Source organism: Zea mays, chromosome 4, assembly GCF_902167145.1.
Source record: "Zea mays cultivar B73 chromosome 4, Zm-B73-REFERENCE-NAM-5.0, whole genome shotgun sequence".
Lineage (NCBI taxonomy): Eukaryota > Viridiplantae > Streptophyta > Magnoliopsida > Poales > Poaceae > Zea > Zea mays.
The window spans coordinates 225,768,775-225,791,435 of NC_050099.1; the positions used below are offsets into that span (position 1 = coordinate 225,768,775).

The following is a 22,661-nucleotide window of genomic DNA, read 5'->3' on the forward strand; positions in this document are numbered from 1 at the left end:
AGTGAGAGTTTTATACTTACGACATGCTACATTTTGTTATCCTTATAGTTGGTTAGCCTATTGCAGAAGGTGGTTGAACTTGTACTTTGAGACCAAATATATATTGCATACTTGATATTATACTATTATTTGAGCTTGTCTTATTGTACTCTTATCTGTTCTTATGAAGATTAGAGGAATGTGTTTGGGGTGAGTAATTTTTTTGTGTTGTTTCCTCTGTCCATGGCCATGGAGGAGCAAAAGAGGCCACCTAGCTCGAAGATAGCGCCAGTGTCCATGAAGGCGTCCTCCGCAAATGCGACACTTCAAGGCATGAAGAACAGAAACCATTTTCGAAGGGACGGGAAAACTGCACTGCAACAAGACGTGTGTGTATTGTTCTACCTGGTGTTTAGTCGTAAGCCTATTGCATTTCTGTTGAGGACGTTCAGCGTTTTCGATTTTGTCTTACAGGTGGACAAGCTGAGGAAGAAGTTGTGGCACGAGAAGAACGTCCACTGAGCTCTAAAGCAGACGTTCGCGAGGCCGCTCTGCCTCGCCTCCCTATTGTCTCAAGTCAATGTCCTTCTTTGCTTTTCGATCAATTTCACAGGCAAGAAGCAACCTAACCAATAATTTGTTGCCCTTCCGAAGGACTCGATACACTTTCTGATTTCTGCCTCTCCTGAATTGTTCCTAGACATTGGAGCTTCTGGCCCCGTTGCAAGTGGAAAATCCTTGTACTTAAATGTTGCAATGTAGTGGTCCCGTTGCAACGCACGACACTCACCTAGTTTACTTAATAAAATAATCTATTCGGTTTGAAATTTGATATTTCATCACTTTCTAAAGTTTAGATATAAGCCTAGCTTAATTTTACGAGGTGGAGTATGGAAAATGATTTAATGTATCAGTAGAATATATTTCTACTCTACAATTTATAGGATGCTCTTCAGCCAACTTCTCTGTAGTAAAAATGTAGCATATTTGACATTTATAAATAGTAGTATATAAATATATTTTACATAAAACCGTATCAGTTTAATTGATATGTGTATAAATTATTATTATTAGAATGTAATTTAATTCCAAGTATCCAAACGGCATATTAATGATGTTACTATATGTGAAAGTGAACTTGTCGCTTTAGCAGCCTGTTTAATTCATGATGGCTTATGTTTTCTCTCTGGAAAATAGAGGAAAAACATAGAAAAATCGTTTGGTTTGGGGTCCGACACGACACGAAGTTTAGTCAACTTCGCGTCTCTTTCTCGTGCTTCTCTATTCGCCGTTTTAATGTCCCGTCCCCCTATCGGCCACCACTTCCCCCTCCCCTCCAACGGCGAGAGATCGAATATTAAGCACCGCCGCCGGCCTCGTTCTCCTCTCGTCCTCTGGGCTAGATTAGCCGGTTAATCAATCAATCGATTCGTTGTTGCTAAGAGCCTTTTTAAGTATGGGATTACGCAGGTTTCTTGTTTCCTAACCACCACTTCTGTACTAGTACTATACTATACCAATCCATGGATAGAGACAGACAGAGGGGTTGGGTTTTGGTTGCGCTGCTTGACTCGCCCCGTGCCCGTGTTCTTGCTGCCCTTTTCAGGCATATATAACATTCCTCTTTTTACACTACATCCATCCCCGCTTGATTAGCGGCAGCCACTCTCTCCCTCTCCACTCTTGGTGTCCGAGTCCCTTGGCCGTACGCTCTGCCTCACTCCTCCGTTTCTTGCTTCTCCTGCCGCCGGCGTCGGAGAGCGAGCTTCTCGGCGGGCGGCGGCGGCGCGCGGCGCCGGGTGCGGATCGGCCGCGGGTGCATGGTGGAAGCCGCCGCCGGGCGCCGGTCAGGCACCAGCCGTCGGCGGCCTAGCGGCAGCGGAGGGGAGCACCAGCGCCTGGTTGCGCTCGCCGTCGCCGCGCGCGTCGCCATGGTCAGCACCCGGTCTGCGGGTCCAGCAGTGGCGGGAGGAGATGGAGCGGGAGCTGCTGGAACAGGCGCCGGCCCCGCTGCCGGTAGAGGACGATGCATGGAGGACTTCTTCGACTGCCTCCTCGGCTTGCTCGGCGCGTTAGGCATGACATGGGCTACGGCGCGGCCCCAGCGGCAGCCGCTCCCGCCGCTGCCTCGCGGGGTTGGGGCGGGGCCTGAGCCAACCGACGCCCGGCGTTTCGCAGCGGCGCTCAGGGCCACCCCCGGCCGGATCGCTGGCAATGGCGCCTGCGCCGTCGCGTCACTGTACACGCTGCAGGGCAAGAAGGGCGTCAACCAGGATGCTATGATCTTCTGGGAGGTAAAGGAGAAAAAAGAACCATCTTTTCCCTGCTTTCTTGTCTGTACTTCTCACACATCTTGTGCTGTGAGATTCTTGATGTACTTTTCCCCACTGTTCTTGATCAGATCTCCCCAAGATCTAAGCAACCTTGTTCTTACTCCGGATTAGTTTGCCTGACATATCCTGTGTTCCAGATTTTTTATTCGACGGAGAAGTTCAGATTCAGATTTTACTCTTCTGTAATTTGATCTTAATGCAAGCCTCAGGGAATTGTTTGTTTTATCTTTGGCCACAGCTTATGCATGTTCTTATCGCAACATGAGCACACAATATGAAACTATTCAAGAATTGAACTTTTACTCAAATCCTATATATATTTGACACTGGTTGCCATTGGATGTTGATAATTCCTATTTGGTAGTCTTATTCAAACCTAATAATTGGTGTTGAGTTGGAATACTTCATGGAGGTTGGAGGGGCTCCACATGATTCTCATCCTTATCCAATACTAGTTTTTTTTCCCCTTTCTCCATCTCCTCGTTGGATGATCTTATCTGCTTGAAGCCCCATCCTCCCCTTTCCAAATGCTTGATTACCAATTTGACTGCATGCCCATTGAGTGACACATGTACGGATCCTATCTAATTTTTTTCGAACTCATATTTTCCCTACATGAGTTATGATAACTTTCACGATTTGACTACCATAGTAATCTCTAACAAATTGCATACCGGTCTCACTGAAATGATAAGCAACTCCCAATAAGAAACCATCTTCCATGTACCTGTCCAGTTTTTCAGGGCACGTGTAAAATTTGCCACTCCTGCTATATTTCTGTGCAGCATATGTTTGACTTCCACAACTATTTTTACTCGTGCACAGAACTTCTGTTCTAGAGATGATACCATCTTTTGTGGTGTATTTGATGGTCATGGACCTTATGGCCATTTGGTTGCCAAGAGAGTAAGAGATCTCCTGCCTCTAAAGTTAGGAGCAGATTTGGGGATGGAAGATGGTAGAGTAGCATCCACTGGCAACATTAAGCTCAATACAAATGATGTAGCTTCATCTGAACACATAGTCAGAGGAGGTACTGCCGTTTCCTCTGAAGCTCAGCAGAATGGAGATTATCCAGAGGTCTTCCCAGCATTGAGAACTTCATTCTTGAAGGCATTCCATGTAATGGATAGGGATCTCAAATTACATAAAAATATTGATTGCTTTTTCAGTGGGACTACAGCAGTGGCAGTGATCAAGCAGGTAACTGAGACAACTGGTATTATTGTTTTCTTTTCTTTTCTTTCAGAAATATCTTTGTTTGGTTTCATTAAATTGACATCAGATAATTGGAGATCCATGTATACTGATTGTATTCTATTTCTTTCTGTATGCTACAGGGACACAATCTTATAATTGGCAATTTGGGGGATTCAAGAGCTGTCTTAGGCACCAGAGATGAAAATAACCAGCTTGTTGCTGTTCAATTGACAGTTGATCTCAAACCTGACATTCCAAGTAAGCATGTATTTTCTTTCTTTTGTCCTTTGCTGTATTGCTAGCCACTTTGCAAATTTTAGGGCCTTTCATCATTACTGTTTTTGCGCACTCCTTGTGTGCAGTTTCAAGTTCCTTATGTTACAAACATCATTATATTTACTTATATGTGACATTATGTGGCCTTAATCTACGAAATAACTTTCATTTTTTTATTTTGCATATCTTTATTATTTATTAGTCAAAGGAATAAATAATAATCTTTATGAGATAAGATTATTTGTCTCGTGCACTTCCATAGATCATTTTGTTTGCTTGAACAGTAGGCAAGTCTTTTCTGCTTGCTGTTATTACTACGATTAAAGAATTTCCAAAGAAAAATCTAGTAATATAATTTGTTTAGCCAATCCTGAGAATAATAAATAATAATATATTAGTGGATATGTTTTTTGGTCGACCTAGGGGTCTGACCAGGTGAATAATCGTGATTAGTCGACGACTAGGTCGACTAATTGACCTCTGGTCGACCCTGGTCGTCCACCGATCTTCCTGTCCATCCAGGACATATATATTGTATATTATGAGTCCTGGGCTTCTAATGACTAGAGGAAGCCAGGTCAGACGGTGCCATCCGGTCGAGCCGAACTAGGTTCGAGCGTCTATAAAAGAAGACCCGGAGTGCTATGGTTCAATTTTTGACGCCTCACCCCGATTCATGAGCGACGACGCCCACCCAGGCGAGCGCGACGACGACGGTTGTGATGGTGGCGGCTCCCCGACCCGAACGAGCGGTGGCGGTGGTTCCTCGATCCGGAGTAGCGGCGACGGTTCCCAGATCGATGGTGCGGTGGCGGCGGCTCCCCGATCCAGAGGGCGAGCGACGAAGGGGCTCTGGTGCGGGCAAGCGGCGGCAACCCCGGGGCCCCGAGGAGGGCGAGAGGCGGCGGCACTCCCAAGGCAGGCGGGCAAGCGACGACGCACCCCCAGGCTCGAGCGGCGGCGACTCACCCTAACCCACGAACGACGGTGGCACCCCCGATGTGCGAGTAGCGACGGCGTCGCACGAGGCGCGGGTTCGAGCGGCATCACGGAAGGCGCGAGGTGCGCGCGGCGACGGTCGCGCGTGACATCCTCCAATCCGGCGCAGTTCGGGCGGCTTGAGTGACGACCACCCTTCGTTCTTGTGTCCTCGACGGCGTCCTCTAGCGACTACCTCCGATCCGTGTTATGCCTTTCGATTATTGTGTTTTATGCCTACCACATGCAGTATTTACGCTAAAAACTGTAGGATTTTATGTTTAAACACGGAGTTCGAGCATCAGTTTACTGCATGCATATTTTTTTATGCACATTGAAAAAAACAGTTCCTTGATTTATGTTGTTCGTAATTACCATAAAAAATCAAATCAAATCATTTATGTTCGTAACTGACAAATTTTTACGTTTGCCATAAAACTGTCCCTAATCCTCGTCGGCGTTTTTATTTGGACCGATATTAGGTTTTTTATCAATTATGCTACACGATGTAAGTATTTATGTGGCTTTGTATAAGAATTTATGCTCTGCGTGACTCATGTGATCCAATTTTTTGCGCGCGTGCAGTGGAAACGAAAATATCATCTAAAATTTGCGCGCATGCAATGGAAACTCTCAAGATCTGCCATAATTTTTGGATTTATATAAAAATAGAAACAATATGTATGTGACTCCCATATTTTTCGGATCTGCCATAAAAATAAAATCGTGAAAATAACCCACCAGAGCTATCAACCTCTCACATTGGCTTGATATTTACGCTATAGTTGAGGGGTTTTATGCTCAAAACTTAAGGTTTTTACGCTTGAATTTGGATTCCTATATTTATGAAGAAAATAAAGCATTTAAATAAGTTTTTTTTTGTTTCCATGCTTACCAATCCATTTCTTTTCAGCGTACATTCCTGTCATACTAAATTTGTGCGCATGCAGCAGGAAACAGATTTTTATGCCGGAAACAAATTTGTACGCAGTGTACCGAATTGCATAAATACCTACACCATTTAGCATAATTAGTATCGGTATATATTATAAACTAGTTCTAACGAGTTTAGTTGCTTGACTGTTGGATTGATCCTATATTTATGAAGGAAATAAAACATTAAATACGATTTTTTGTTTGCATGCATGCCAATCTATTTTATTTCATCGCACATTCCTGTCATCCTAAATTTGTGCTAATGCAGGAAGAAACAGAGTTTTACACAGTGTACCGAATTGCATAAATATCTACACCATGTAGTATAATTAGTATCAGTATATATCATAAACTAGTTATAACGAGTTTAACTGCATGACTGTTAAAGCGATCCTATATTTATGGAGTAAATAAAGGCTTGTTTGGTTCGCTGTCTAACTTGCCACACTTTGCCTAACTGTTCTGCTTAAGGTTAGTTCTTCAATTCGAACGACTAACCTTAGGCAAAGTGTGGCGTAGTTAGCCACGAACCAAACAAACCCTAAATAATTAAATATGTTTTTTTTTTGTTTCCATGCAAGCCAATTCATTTCTTTCATCGTACATTTTGCCATCCTAATTTTGCGCGCATGCAGCAGGTAACAGATTTTTACGCAATGTACCGAATTACATAAATATCTACACCATATAGCATAATTAGTATCAGTATATATCATAAACTGGTCCTGACAAGTCTAGCTGCATGTCTATTGCAGTGTTCCTATATTTATAGAGGAAATAAAGCATTTAAAAATAGAAACCGCCACACATTTCTTTCTAAATTTACGCGCATGTAGGGAAACATGTTTGACTCATGCATGCCTTCCAATTTTTTTGCGCGCACAGGCGTGGGGTGGGGGGCACACCCGACAGCTTGGCTTGGAGTGTGGGTGGGCGCGCCGGCCTAGACCAGGTCAACCTCCCCCACGCGCGTCAGTCAAACTCCCTGTCCAACAACCATCCTCCCGCGTGGGACGCAATCCATAAATTGCGGTTTTTTTGCGCGAATAGAGTAAATAGTCCACACAAATAGAGTAAATAGTTCAAAGAGATAACATAAAAACTCCGCCCAACCACTGGACCACGTGCACATGCGCAGTGCATACATGCAAATCCTATTTTTATGGTAGATCCGATAATTATGGCAGATCGTGTGAGTTTCCATTGCATGTACGCAAATTTTGAGTCACATTTTCGTTTCCATTGCATGCGCGCAAAAATTGGATGACTCCATAAATATAGAATCACTCTAACAGCCATGCAACTAGGATCGTTAGAACCTGTTTATAATATTTGTTGATACTAATTATGCTACATGGTGTAGATATTTATGTAATTCAGTACAATGCGTAAAAATCTGTTTTCTACTTTGATTGGCATGCATATAAACAATAAAATTTTATTTTAAATGCTGCATTTCCTGCATAAATATAGGATCGTTCTAACTTCCATGCAGTTAGACTCGTTACAACCAGTTTATAATATATATTGATACTAATTATGCTACATGGTCTTGTTATTTATGTAATACGGAATGTTGCACGTGGTACACTGGTAGACACATCTCCAGATTCGAGCGTAAAAACCTTATGTTTTGAGCGTAAAACCCTTCAGTTATGTGCGTAAATACGGAGTCATGTGAGACAAGTTGATAACTTTAGTGTGTTGTATTCACGATCCTATTTTTATGGTAGATCCAAAAATTATGGGAGTCAAATGCATGCAATTTTCATTTTTATGCAGATCCAAAAATTATGGCAGATCGTGAGAGTTTTAATTGCATGCGCGTAAATTTTGGATGATATTTTCGTTTACACTGCACGCATGCAAAAAATAGGATGACATGATTCACGTAGAGCATAAATTTTTATACAAAGTCGCATAAATACATACACCGTGTAGCATAATTGATAAAAAACCTAATATTGGTTCAACTAACAGCCCCCGCGGGAATTAGGGACAGTTTTATGGCAGCGTAAAAATTGTATTCATCGTCGTAAAAATCATCACTAGAATGCAAACATAGTGTAAATAAACGGCATAAAACATAATCATCGATGTCATATACATGTATCGGATAGTTCGTCACCGGAGGACGATCCCATGGCCGCTAGATCAAAGGACGTCGCCGAAGCCACCGGATCGGAGGAGTTGGTTATCAAAGGACGCCAGAGCCACCCATGCCTCGCGTGGCCGCCATCACGGGAGACGATCGCGCTTCGGGCGACTGTTGGAGTGACTCGTGTCTCTCGTGGCCACCATTCCCGCTGCCGAAGCCTATCGCGCAACCGTCGTCGCCACCTGGCCTAGGGTGTGCCGCCGCCGCTCGTCCGCTTCGGGAGTGCCGTCGCCGCTTGCCTGCCTGCCTCGGGAGCGTCACTCTCGCTCGCCACTGCCGCTCGCACGCCGAGGGAACCGTCGCTGAAGCTAAAACCTAATCCCTTGCGGCTTGGGGGTGTTTTTATATCCGCCCGAACCTGGTGCGACTGAACCGGATGGCACCGTTGGACCAGGGCTTCCTCTAGTTATTGGAAGCACAGGGCTTATAATATATAAACTATATATATATATAAACATGACATGAATTCTGCCATACTGATTTAAGAGAACATATTTGTTCATCCAACTAAAAACAGTAGCTCCCCAATGACCCTAAAGAAATGCAGGTGTTCAAAACAGCAAAGAAACACTTAGTAATGTCGCCTTTCAGAAAAAAGCCCATGAAAATTTGAGGCACACCGGACCCTGGTCAGACATGATCTCCTGATCGAGCGACTAATCGTAGCTGGTCAGCGACTAGTCGGACGACCAGGGCGATCAGGTGTCCTAATCGGGTCGCTTGCCCTGATCGCCCACCCAAAACCGACTAGCCTGACTAATCGCGATTAGTCGGACGACTTGAAAACACATTAGTGGTAAAACTTTTGAAAGTTGCACATCCCAGATTTCATGATGATAAATAAAAAGAACTGAGTATGAACATATTTGGACAGCCAAGATGTAGCTTTGCTTATTTTCAATATCGACATTCCAAGATTGAGACATTTGACCACATGGATTCCAAACCATGATAACGAAATGGAACTTAGGGAGTACAAGCTTAATTCTGTTTCAAGAATGTATGTTGACTGTTGAAATGGTGTGGAAGACAAACTATTATTTTTTATATGTTATCTAGCATTGTTTCTTTCCCTCAAATACGCTGGAGAGCTACTAGCGTACCTTTCATTTAAATAGAAGAAAATCGTACAACACCAGCCCCTTAGAAATAGTCCTTGTAATGTGCATGCCACAGGCAGAAATAACACCTAGGCTATCCCATGAAAGACCCTGGAGCTCCTTAGCAATTGCCATGCAACATAAAGTGCTTTTGTTCTTGACTACCCCTACAACTTTATTTGTCATCTAGGGTGGTGACATTAAAAACAACATGGTTACGATGCCTCCAAAGCTCCTAGGTAACAAAAATAATTAGCGTCTTAAGCTCTTCAGTTGCTTGTCTATTTGCTTGAGAGATTGACTCTACTAGCTAGAGAAACTCTTAGTATCAGCAGGTGAAATCCACTAAAATCCAGCAAGTTGGAGGATTGTGAGCCAAACTTGCGAGGAAACAACGCAAGATACGAGAATGCGGTGTATGCTCATTAGCTTGATAACAATGAGGATTGCAAGGAGGATGAGAGAGATCTCTCTTAGGGGTCCTATCAGCACTCTATCATCGATTAATAACAACCAATCACATGAAAAATTTGGAATGCAGAGGAGCCCATGATTTCCAAATCCATTTCCATGGTATAAACATAAACTTTTGGCATTGTGATGATAAGAGTACATGCTAATTGAGTAGCATAGATGTGATGGTGCAAATATTTTTTAGTTTTCTCATGGCAGAAAGTACTTCTTAAACGGATACGCTATGCTGTAGCATATCTATCATGTTCAACCAAGGTAATTTGTGAGTAGAGGACCATAGATCGTTATCACTAGATATGTAGCACAACGAAAGAAGAATGGGACAATGTAATGAAAATAGTTGTATGATATCGTGTACCAGCATCAACAACATGTTCACCCGTGTTCCTCACGTTCACTGCTGATTAACAGTGCATCAACAACAGTAGTGTGTCTACGGTATCCATGCGTGTGGGAATGAAATGTTGTGACACTGGCGTGCTACCACCACGTGTGCATTGAGAGGAAAGGTGTCGTCGTTTTGGGTCTGCAACATAGGGAGAGAGGCAACAACAACTAGGATGAGTCTCTTGATTCTAGCACGTCAGTCTCTTTGTATATGTAGAACTCTGTTAATTGGCTTTTACCCTAAATGCCCATTAGCGTTCTAATGGATTATGATTGACTCTTGGGCATATATTCAACAATCTCCCACTTGCATTAAAGTCAATCATCTATGCAACTATTCTAACCCCTTAGCATATGATCGTTAGGTTCATGTGTGGAGTGTGGACGTCCATGATCGAAAACCATTTTCGAGTGATTAGTTAATAGCAACACCGAGAAGCACATATTGAATCCCATATACACATAAAGATCGTATCAGTCAAACTTTGATATACATACACGTCTTGATCCTTTTGCCACATGATACCTATCGAACTCAAGGCGAGATTTCTACCAACCTTATAATAGCTAAAAACTTCACTTGATCTTGTAGTAGATTACAACTTGTGACTAACTCTTTAGTCACATCATGATTAACTCTTTAAACACATTGGAATGACCACTCGAGCACATCAAGGGGCCCAAAGATATCTCTCCCGTTATGTAGGAGGGACAATTCCATCTTGATCCGTTCACATCCTAACCTATGTTCCATGGTACATCCGAAAACTGCTTTTATAACTGCCCAGTTACGAAGTAGCGTTTGACAACCCCAAAATACATCACTACACGTAGTGAGATGTGACCTCTTAAAGTGTTTTTTATAACTCCATCCCTATCGGTAGTGCGATGTGACCTCTCTAACCTACGTAGGGGTGATACCTCGATAATTGGTTGTACAATATCTTGTACTTCCTGTGGAGGATCGGTAGGGGTTGAAACATTTTAAAGTGTTTTTTGAATTTCTATAAGTTGCACCTTGCTTCCACCAACTCCTTTTGAGAGAAGCTCTTTTTCCAAAAAGGCACTATTTCGGGCAACAAAAAGTTTGCCTTCTTCCTAGTTATAAACTTAACATCCTTTAATTTTCGTAGGATACCATATAAAGAAGCACTTATCAGATTTGGGATGGAGTTTATCAGACGTCAAACGTTTCACTTAAACCTTGTAACTCGCTATGTTAAGGAAAGTCAGTCTAGGATGTTTCTTGGTCCTTATCTATTATGGTGCCTTATCCGATTTAGATGGAACTTTTTTTAGTGTAAATGTAGTGGTTTCTAGAACATATCCCTAGAAGGACAGTGGAAAATCATCATTGACCGAACAATGTCTAACGATGTCTCGTTCTTCCGCTCAGAGACCCCATTCTATTAAGGAATACTAGGTGGAGTCAACTGTGAAACAATTCTACATTGTTTTAGATGATTGCTAAATTCGTGGCTCAAATATTTGCCTCTATGATCGTAGGAACTTTAGTTTTGCCCAACTTATTTTGTAGCTTATTGTGAAATTCTTTTAAAAGTGATTCATACTTGTGCCTCATTAAGTAGACATATCATATCTACTAAAGTCATCAATGAAAGTGATGAAGTACTGAAAACCACCTCTGGTTATTGGTTCACTTATATCAGTATACTTTATAGACCCAACAAGTTACTTGCTCTCTCACTTTGACTAGTGAAAGTTGCTTTAGTCATTTTACTAAGTAAGAACGACTCGCAAGTTTCAAATGATTCGAAGTCAAAAGATTTGAGACACCATCTTTATGGAGCATCTCTATGTGTTTCTCATTTATATGATCTAAGCGTCAATGCCAATTAAAAGTTGGCTCCAAATCATTAGGCCAAATCCTTTTTGTATTAATGTAATGAACATGCTTTCTAGTCCATACAAATATAATCGATTTGGTATCAAATACCTATGATTCATTAGAAGAAACAATAAAACCAATTTCAATAAATTATACAACTGAAGTAAAAGTGCGCTCTTTTTCTTGTTTTCCAATTTTTTTTGGTAGTTTCTAGACCGATTCCCAAGGTAGCCACTATGTACGCATTTGTGTTTTTTCTTTACAAGGGTCAGACTTGAGCTTTGATTTCATCTTTAGCCTTACCCTTGCCTTTTGTAAAACATTTCCACTTATTATCCTTATGGACCATCATCATAGGATTAGAGTTCTTTTAATGTTTTTTTGGCTATCTTAAACATCCCATGCAACTCAGTAATGGCCTTCTCCATGCTATTCGTGTGGAATTTCAAAATGAACATCTCATAACTTGGAGGGTGAGACTAGAGATTCACATCTGTAGCTAGCTCTCAATGAGAGTGAAACCAAATGTGTCAAGGCTCTCAATATACCCATCATCTTCTTTACTTCATTAACATGCCACCGAGTCCCACATAGTGTGGCCTCCATATTCTCATATTGTTTATGATCATAGAATATGGTGGCAAGCATGAGGCAACTAATATCCAGGGAGTCATTCGTGTGCTTCTTATAAGCACTTCGGTCAGCATCATTTGCATTCTCTGTTGACTCATTAGGATAAGCGTTCTCAACAACAAGCCTTAGGAACATATTCTTTTTTCTCTTGCTTAAGAACAATTCTCAAGTTACGGTACCAATCATAAAGTTCGTTCCAATGAGTTTTTCTTTGTAAATAAAAAATCGCAAACTAAAGCCGGTAGGAGCAATCTACAACAAAATAAAAGCAACATACAACACATGTTTTGCAATCCTTAGTTGGTTCATTAAATAAAGGGCGTACCCAGTGCCGTAGGCTTCCCGCACTGTGCGGGGTCTGGGGAAGGGTATCTTTAAGCGCCAAGCCTTACCCGCATAATATGAAGAGGCTGGGGCTTGAACTCGGGACCTTCCGGTTACAGAGGTAGGCTTTACCGCTGCACCAGGCTCGCCCTTCTAGTTGGTTCATTAAATAAAATATTTTTCCACCATATGTTTTGCAATCATTTTTTCTTTAACGATATATAGTGGACAAGATCCACGTTCACTAAATTCTAGTGAGCTTTGGCATCACAACTAGAAATATATTGACATAGGTAAGAAAAATATTCTAATTATATTCTATATGACTCTTGTTTGTTTGGTGGCATCTAATGCCCTAGCTCTCAACATCATGCTCAAGGCCTAAATCTGATTGGATAGCCTTGTTAAGAAGACCAACGTTATGCACGTAGATGTCCAACATCCACCCTATTAGATCAAGATAACTGATGGCACTCTATTTTGACGGACCTACCAAACGATGATTAGAATCTTTATAGTTGCAACAGTTGGAAGGGCATCAAAGTTTACTCTTAATTTTCCTAAAGGAAGCTATATTCTATTCTATGTTTTTTGGTCGAGCGACCAGCTGGTCGACCTAGGGGTCCGACCAGGCGACTAATCATGATTAGTCGACGACTAGGTCGACCCTGGTCATCCACCGCTCTTCCTGTCCATCCAGAAAACACAGATTCTATTACATTTAGTATGTGGACGAATAGTATGATAGTAAAACATCACATATGTGAGATAATATAGTTCTTTGTCATGGTGATCTCCATCGCTAAGTTCTCGTCCTTCGTGTCTTCATGCTGGAGGCCATGATAACATCAAGAACTATGTTACCACTAGATAGTAAAGAATTACATGAAAACATCAAGCGTCACTTATACATTTGGATCATACCATTTACAACATTCCCTGCAGAACCACGCCACGCGGAGAATCAGATACTACCATGTGATGTGAAGAAGGATTGTCTAAACAATCTATGCGCCATGAACCTCTTAGAATTTTATCTATTGTATCAATGAAATTGCTACGAAAATCTCATCGGGTTGATCAAATCAAGCCGATTTTGAGACATTCCAAGAGCCTCTGTTTTCACCGTCAATCATATTGACAATCGCGTCAGGTACAATGATAACAATACACTCAACTCGGATCTATTGTCCTTTCCTACCTAGAAGGTACATACTGTTAGCCCTGATGATGATACCAATCTATAGGTTTGTAGGGGCAAGCTGTCTGAGTGGTCAGTAGGCAAACTAATCTTATGTCCTGATACCATTGTCGGGAAATGGATACGCTACACACTAGCATATCTATCACGTTCAACCAAGATAACATGTAAGTAAAGGATCATGGATTGTTGCCACTAGACATATGCAACGTGGCGGAAGATATGTGCGACGATGTAGTGGAAGTAGTCGTACGTCCTCGCGTACCAGCAATAGTAATATGTATGCTATGTTCATACGTGCTCCTCACATTTGTTGTTGAACATCACCACATCAACAGCAACAATGTCTCTACGGTATCCACATGTACGAGGATGAATCATTGTGATGCCGGTGTGCTAGCACCTTGCGTGCAACACGAGGAAAGGCGGCGGCGTCTTGCACGTCTGCAACCCTAAGAGAGAAAGACGGACCGGCTAGGATGAGTCTCTCTTGATTCTAGCATGTTAGCCCTTTGTATATATAGACCTCTGCTAATGGGCTCTTACAAGCCTATTAACGTTCTCATAGATCATGGTTTCCTCTTGAGCATATATTCAATGTGAAATTCCTATACTTGATTAGTAGCGAGAGTTATTAAATTTAGTGTGTTCGTTTCCTTATTCTGTCGAGGAATGGCATGGTAATTTCAGGTGAATCACAGAGAATCAGGCAACGCAGGGGCAGAATATTTGCACTTCCTGAGGAGCCGGAGGTTGCTCGTGTTTGGCTTCCAAGGTATAACTCGCCTGGATTGGCCATGGCTAGGGCATTTGGAGACTTTTGTCTGAAGGATCATGGTGTAATTTCTGTGCCTGATGTTTCCTATCACCACATAACGGAAAAGGATGAATTTGTTGTGCTGGCTACCGATGGGGTGAGCAGACTGTCAACTTACGCGCCATTTTGTGAGTGTTGCTAGGCCGGTCTTTGGCCTCTTCTTTCTGCACTGTATGATATAACTCCATGTCTATTGTTTTTACCTAGGTTTGGGACGTGCTATCAAATGATGAAGTTGTTAATACTGTCAGCCGAGTCACATCTCGGGCCTCTGCAGCACGATTTTTAGTCGAATCAGCTCACCGTGCTTGGCGAACTCGGTTCCCCACTTCTAAAGTCGATGATTGTGCTGCTGTCTGCCTATTCCTGAACACAAATGAAGCAAGTGAATCTTCGAGTTCCTTGGCCAACAATTTGGCAGATGCTGTACAAGTTAGCACTGCTCAGTGCTCCAAAACTATCCAGGTGAGCGCACCTATAGACGGAAACGAGGTGTCTGTTGTTGAAACGAGGTGATTTGCACAATGATGGTTGAGGCGCAAAGTGAGCTTGCATGCTGTGCCTGTGACTGAGATCTGCTGAACGATAGTAGTTGAGGCAGAGAGAGCGGGGGCATGAACATGCTGTGCTGTGCCTGTGATTGGCATTTGTGGAGCCAAGATATAGCACGTCGGTGGGTTTCTGCTTGCTATTTTTTTCTGGACGCAAGTGTGGTTATTATATGCGACATTAGATTTTTATAGGAGAAACATAAATTGTAGGGTACTTGAAGTTTTGGCTTTAAACATTTATGTTAACAAGATATCTGTATCATTCTTTAGCCTCGTTGCTACTCACAGAAAAGGTTCTAGAGCTTGTTGATCACATAATTTTATTCTGATGGTCATAATTTCATTGCATGCAATGTGGATTTGTACTCGTGGCACGTGAAAATTCAAAATAAAATAAAGTACATTCATAATGGAAGTATAATTCTCGTAGATTGTCAAAATTCTGCCCGTGGAATTTTGCATCACTCAGTTAAGAATGTTGTCAAACAACAGGGCAACATCCTTATTTGGACTCGATACTCCCAACCAGTTAGTTGCATTGGGCTGTTTTTAAAAGCGTCATCTAAATTTTATCATATGTTCGTTTCAGATTAAAGCTAGTTGTTTGGACTGATGCAGCTACAATTTATAGAAACAAAATATTGTAGAAGTTAATTGTAGAAGTCGGTATAAATTAAAGCAAAGCGAACATAGTACACTTTAAAAGATTTTATCCTATATATCTTCTTTATATCTAGTAAAGTTTTCTAGATTTATTTCTTTTTCTCTACAATGTTACCATATTTTGTATTCTATATTGTTTTTTCTAATATGCAATTAAAAAATCAATTGTGGATTTCATGAAGTTAAAATACTTCTTACAGTACATTCTCAAAAAAAACTTTTTATTTTATGAAGAAATTTATTCATGTCTCCCACGCAAACAAAAAAAAATCTTTCGGGTGTTACCTATTGGAAGCCCTAGCCCTAGAATAGGGAGGGGATATGTATTAATAGACCAGAAATGGGCCTGGCCCATTACAATACACCAGGGAGACCCTCAAACCCTAATACAGTGCTAACACCCCCCGCAGTCGTAACTCTATCCTTTACAGATGTTGAGACTGGATCGAAAGTCTAGGAATACACTCGTCGGTAACCCCTTGGTGAAGATATCGGCGAACTGCAGCGTGGTGGGAACGCTGAGAACTCGAATGTCACCTGCAGCGACACGTTCGCGGGTGAAGTGCAGGTCGATCTCCAAATGCTTCGTGCGCTGATGCTGAACGAGATTGGTGGAGAGGTAGACGGAGCTGACGTTGTCGCAGTACACGAGGGTGGCGCGCTGGAGGGGGTTGTGGAGCTCGTGGAGAAGTTGGCGCATCCAAGAGGCCTCCGCCACGCCGTTGGCCATAGCGCGGTACTCGGCCTCGGCGCTGGAGCGGGAGACGATGGGCTGCCGCTTGGCGGCCTAGGAGACGAGCTTGGCACCCAGGAATACACCATAGTCGGAAGTGGATCGGTGTGTGTCGGGGCAGCCGACCCAGTCTGGGTCGGTGTAGACCACGAGCTCCGACGTCGGGGATGATCAGAGGAGTAGACCGTAGTCAAGGGTGCCGTGGAGGTAGCGCAGGATCCGCTTGAGACCGGTGAGATGGGGCTCCCGTGGGGTGTGCATGTGGAGGCACACCTGCTGGACGGCGTAGGCGATGTCGTGTCAGGAGAAGGTGAGGTACTGAAGCGCACCGGTCAGGCTCCGATAAGCCATCGCGTCAGCACCCGGGGGCACGTCGTCCTCAGAGAGTTTCGCCTGAGTGTCGACAGGCGTGGAGCAGGGCTTACAGTCGGACATGCCAGCCCGCTCTAGAATGTCGATGGCGTACCGGCGCTGGTGCAAGAAGAGACCCTGGGGCCGGCGTTCGACGGTGATGGCGAGGAAGTGATGGAGGGGCCCCAGGTCCTTCATCGCAAACTCCCTCTGGATGGCGATGATCGTGCACTGTAGTAGATCGACAGTGGATGCCATGAGCACGATGTCATCGACGTAGAGGAGGAGGTAGACGATGTCATCGCCACGTTGGTAGATGAAGAGGGACGTATCCGACTTGGCCTCGATAAAGCCAATGGAGGCCAGGTAGGTGGCGAAGCGATTGTACCAGGCCTGTGGCGCCTACTTGAGGCCATAGAGGGAGCGGTTCAGGCGGCAGACCAGATCCGGGTGAGTGTGTCACACCCGGTTTTAGAAGGTAAACCGAATGTGCACCATGTGATGAGGACATCACTTCTATATATACAATGAATGGACCGATAACACGATCTCGTGCACGACAGCTAAATCTCCAGGTACGTTCTACCCTAGTCAATTGTGTTTCAGAGCTTACGCTTGGGGCCATGGATGTTTTGATGATTAGGTACCTTAGAGAGGACCAGCAAGGACTTGGGAAAGGCCAAGATGTTGAGGAGGAGCAGCAAGGGCGTCCACAACAGGAAGGAGATCAAGTCCGAGTCGGCTGCGACTCTATCTCGGGTTCCAGGACCAGTCTGCACTAAAATGGACGCCCAAGATGCATCCGGACTCCGATTGCGACGAACTGGACATGGTTGGAAAGATAACGAGATTATCTAACCAACCCAACTGGTTCCACCCTAAAATTCATCTGTAGTCAACGGGAATCGTCGAAACAAGTCAGCGTTCAGATTCTGTTTTGGTGCTGCGACACCGTCTGTTGGACCGTTGGGCAGTGTATCGCGTCGGAGCCCATTAGGGGCGAGTCCAGGGCTACGCACGCCCTAATACTCTATTTATTCAGCAGCCGCCGCCACATTTAGGTTTTGGGTTTTTGCTTAGATCAATTCTATCATCGAACAGTGTCGCCGTCATCGGCTTGTGAGACCCCCCTCCCATAATCAATACAAGTTTGGTTGCGTTTCTTTCCTGTTCTTGCTTGTGTTCTTGATTGCGCTTGCAGGGATAAGCCTTCGTGGCGAGGTCATTCGTGTGTCACGGGTGATAACCAACGGAGCCGTGGTGTAGTGATTGCGAGGAACCGTTCGCTCGGAGCCTTGGATCATCAACGTCGAGATCTCCACTCAATCAAGTTATCGTATCTCACGGAAGATCGGGCCGCGTCTACTATCAATTGGTATCAGATTTCCAGGTTGCTCGTGAGGTATAATTCTACCTTTAGATTAGTTTTGTTTCGTCCCATAGTCCACAAAAAGCCAAAAAAAATTACGATCAGTTTATTCCGACCTAAAACCATCGCCTTAGCCTTTGCACAATTCAGTTTTAGAGTCCGCAGTTCTGAGTTCGTGTTCTAGTTGAGTTTGGTTGCTGGATTAGATTTGTTTTGGTTCAGTTTGATTGTATCCATCTGCTTCCATCCTATAAAACCGACCATATCCACAAAACAGATCTTATCTCTACAACCGATCCTATTCACAAAATAGATCTTATCTCTACAATCGATCCTATTCACAAAATAGATCTTATCTCTACAACCGACAATATCCACAAAACATATCCTATCTCTAAAACCGACCATATCCACAAAATAGATCCTATATCTAAACCAACCATATCCAGAAAACAAATCCTATCTCTAAAACTGAACCTATGCTCCATAGCCGTCGCTTCAGTTCCTGCCGAGTTGTGGCTTTGAAAACCATAACTTGAGGTACCTTCCATAAAACGGGCATAACTTTTCGCTCGGTGCTCCGTTTGAGCTCAAATTTTTACAGCAGATTCTTGACTCCATTCTGGGGTGACCCAAACTACGGCCTGTTTGGTTCGGTCAAAAAATTCAAAAAAATCGGGAAGATAATTAAAAAAATTGTTTAAGTGTTTTCACGAATTTCAGAGATCCTTTGTGAATTTCTCTAGGCCACAATACAACTCTGTTTCAAGTGAAATTTTGTGTGCTTCCATCCTTTGTGTTTTTGGATCAGTGGTAAAAAATTCAGAATATTTCGAGCTCTTTTGATGGTACTCCTTTTGAAACGCGCCTTTGATTTCTACTAGTGCTGAAAAATCTGTCATATTTACAGAACTGCCATTCCCACTAGATACTTGTACCTCCTTTCTTGTGCTTTGGTCCAACTGTTCTATTACATTTTCTAGGCCAGCAACTAGGACGAGTACTTGAAACACTTATTCAGCATTGCTATCTGTTACTGACTTGTGTGCCACATATATATTTTTAGTTAGCCTTTCCATAGCTCCAATTTTCTCTCGAGCAGAACAGGTACTCTTTTGCAATCACACCCACGCTCGTTGGATAGTCACACCGGTCACCGTTTGCCACCTGCAGTGCTGGTAAGAACGTTGTAAGAGCGGGGTAAGACGCTTCATAATTTGTATTCCACCACCTCCACCACCGCCCTGAGAGATAGTTGTAGGGTTCACATTGTTTGTTGCCTTTTTGTCTCTGCTTTGTGCTAACAATGACAGGACCAAAGAATCAAATGGACAAGGACAAGGGGCCTAAACTTAACGACGATGAGTGTGTCTCTCAAATGGAATTGAAGGAGATGATGCGCGCGATGACTGAAGCTTTTAAAAAATACCAGGACTCTGCCTCGACATCATATGAGCAGCTTGATCGACGAGTTGCTGAACTTGTTACACGCATGGACGTACTGGAGGCTGGTCCCCCACCACCAACTCCAGCCCCAGCTCACTCTCCTGTGGACGACGACGACGATGACGACGATGTTTATGCACCGCTGCGACAACGCCTCGCACGTAATCGACAAGGTATGGGAGGTAATGGTAGACGTCGTCATCATAATCCTGAACCAGACCATGATCCATTTGCTAAGATTAAGTTTTCTATTCCACCGTTCATGGGTTCTTATGATGCTGAAGCTTACTTAGACTGGGAGATGACGGTAGAACAAAAATTTAATTCCCATCTTGTTCCTGAGCAGCATAGGGTTAGACAAGCCACTAGTGAATTTAGAGATTTTGCTATCATTTGGTGGAATGAACTTGTTAACACACGTGTTGCACCACAAACATGGAATGTGTTAAAAGAGGAGATGCGAGCTCGCTTTGTTCCCCCTTCTTATAGACGTGATCTTCGAAAAAAATTGCAACGCTTAGATCAGGGAGACATATCGGTACAGGAATACTACCAAGAACTTCAGAAAGGTATGCTACGATGTGGGGTAGTTGAGGATCCGGAGGATCAAATGGTTAGGTTTTATGGGGGATTGAGGCGGGAGATTCAGGATATTGTTGATTATAAAGAATATCATTCTATATAACGCTTGTTCCATCTTTCTATGTTGGCAGAAAAAGAATTGCAGGGTCGTCAACAACGGAGGACTTTCGCTCCACGCCAGCCACCGGCGCCAGCCAAGGCGTCATCATCTTCGAGCGTACGGACGTCCACATCTTCCACTGTACCTTCGGGTGTTGCAGCAAAACCTGCTACAACCACCTCTTCCACAGGCCGCTCCTCCGACATCAAGTGCCACCGCTGCCAGGGACTTGGTCATATTCAGCGAGATTGCCCCAGCAAACGGGCATACATTGCTACTGGTGATGGTGGGTATGTTAGTGCTTCTGATGTTGAAGATGAAGATACTGTTGGAGCTAACATTGCAGAGACTTATGATGGTGATGAAGAGGTTCTTGGTACAACAGCGACCGAGACCTATAAGGCCTTGATTGTGCAACGAGCTTTGAGTACCACGACTAGTGACGACGACAACAGACAACGCCACAACCTTTTCAACATGTTCCTCATCGTCAAGGACTGCCGTGTACATACCATCATTGACGGTGGTAGCTGCAACAACTTGGTGAACGTTGAGGTGGTCAAGAAGCTTGGCTTGACCACACGAGAGCATCCCCACCCTTATCACATTCAATGGTTTAACAACAGCGGTAAGTTCAAGGTAACAAAAACAGCAAGGGTGCATTTTTCTATTGGCTCTTACCATGACTTTGCTGATTTCGATGTGGTGACTATGGATGCTTGCTCTCTTTTACTGGGACGTCCTTGGGAGTTTGATACTGATGCTATTCACCATGGTAGATCTAATAAATATACTTTTATGCACAAGGGAAAGAAAATTGTGTTGCTTCCTATGACTCCCACTGAGATTGTCCACTTTGAACATGAGAAAAAGACTAATGCTAAGCAAAAAGGTGTTTTGAACTCTGAAAATCAGCAACCTATTAAGTTAAAAACTCCTACTTTGCTAGCCACTAAATCTGATCTTGATGAGTTACATGCCTCTCTTGGACTTTGCTATGCCTTAGTGTGCAAAAATGCTTTCTATTCCATTGATGATACATCTATTGTCTTGCCACCTGCTATTGCTAACCTTTTGCAAGAGTATATGGATGTGTTTCCCTCCGAGATACCCCCTGGATTGCCACCTGTGCGAGGCATTGAGCACAAGATTGATTTAATTCCAGGGGCGAGCTTGCCCAACCGTGCTGCCTACAGGACCAACCCCGAGGAGACTAAGGAGATTCAGCGCCAGGTCCAAGACCTTCTGGACCGCGGGTACATTCGTGAGAGCCTTAGTCCTTGTTCTATTCCTGTTCTTTTGGTTCCTAAGAAAGATGGCACTTGGCGCATGTGTGTTGCTTGTAGAGCCATTAATAACATCACAATTCGGTACAGATATCCTATTCCTAGATTGGATGACATGCTTGATGAATTAAGTGGTTCTATTGTTTTCTCTAAAATTGACTTGCGTAGTGGATACCACCAGATTTGTATGTCTTTAGGTGATGAATGGAAAACTGCATTTAAAACTAAGTTCGGTCTTTATGAGTGGTTAGTCATGCCTTTTGGGTTAACTAATGCGCCTAGCACTTTCATGAGATTGATGAACGAGGTTTTACGTGCTTTCATCAGTAAATTTGTGGTGGTATATTTTGATGATATTCTTATCTATAGTAAGTCTCATGATGATCGTATTGAACATTTACGTGTTGTTTTTGATGTTTTGCGTGATGCACGTTTATTTGGTAACCTTGAGAAGTGCACCTTCAGCACCGATCGTGTGTCTTTTCTTGGATATGTTGTGACATCGCAGGGCATTGAGATGGATGAGGCAAAAATTGTTGCCATCACGAGCTAGCCACTTCCAACCACGGTCACGCAGGTTCGAAGTTTTCTTGGTCTTGTAGGATTCTACAGGCGATTTGTGCGGGATTTCAGCACCATTGCAACACCTCTCCATGAGTTGACAAAGAATGGAGTGTCGTTTCGTTGGGGACCATCACAACAGCAAGCCTTTGATGCCCTCAAGTCGAAGCTCACACAAGCACCACTGCTGCAACTTCCTGATTTTGACAAGACATTCGAGCTCGAGTGTGATGCGAGCGGCATTGGGATTGGAGGAGTGCTCATTCAAGGAGGTAAACCTGTTGCTTTCTTTAGTGAAAAATTGAATGGTCCAACTCTGAATTATTCTACATATGACAAAGAATTATATGCTTTAGTACGAGTTTTACAAACTT

The 22,661-nt window shown here is 43.3% G+C and overlaps 1 protein-coding gene across 1 annotated transcript; it reads left to right on the forward strand.

The window, feature by feature from the left end:
• The first annotated feature begins 1,310 nt into the window (after nt 1–1,310).
• Nucleotides 1,311–15,544, forward strand: LOC103654672 (probable protein phosphatase 2C 14). The gene is made up of 5 exons (XM_008681516.4): nt 1,311–2,273; nt 3,138–3,515; nt 3,653–3,770; nt 14,519–14,742; nt 14,853–15,544. Exons 1-5 carry the CDS (start codon nt 1,800–1,802, stop codon nt 15,159–15,161), a joined length of 1,503 nt encoding a protein of 500 aa, XP_008679738.1. The 5' UTR covers nt 1,311–1,799; the 3' UTR covers nt 15,162–15,544.
• The last annotated feature ends 7,117 nt before the right edge of the window (nt 15,545–22,661 follow it).

Excerpts from the sequence above, each read along its gene's own strand:
- LOC103654672 (XM_008681516.4), top strand. The coding sequence starts at position 1,800 with ATGGTGGAAGCCGCCGCCGGGCGCCGGTCAGGCACCAGCCGTCGGCGG. Across the intron at positions 3,516-3,652 it reads CAGTGGCAGTGATCAAGCAG|GGACACAATCTTATAATTGG; the intron begins GTAACTGAGACA and ends TGTATGCTACAG. Across the intron at positions 3,771-14,518 it reads TCTCAAACCTGACATTCCAA|GTGAATCACAGAGAATCAGG; the intron begins GTAAGCATGTAT and ends TGGTAATTTCAG.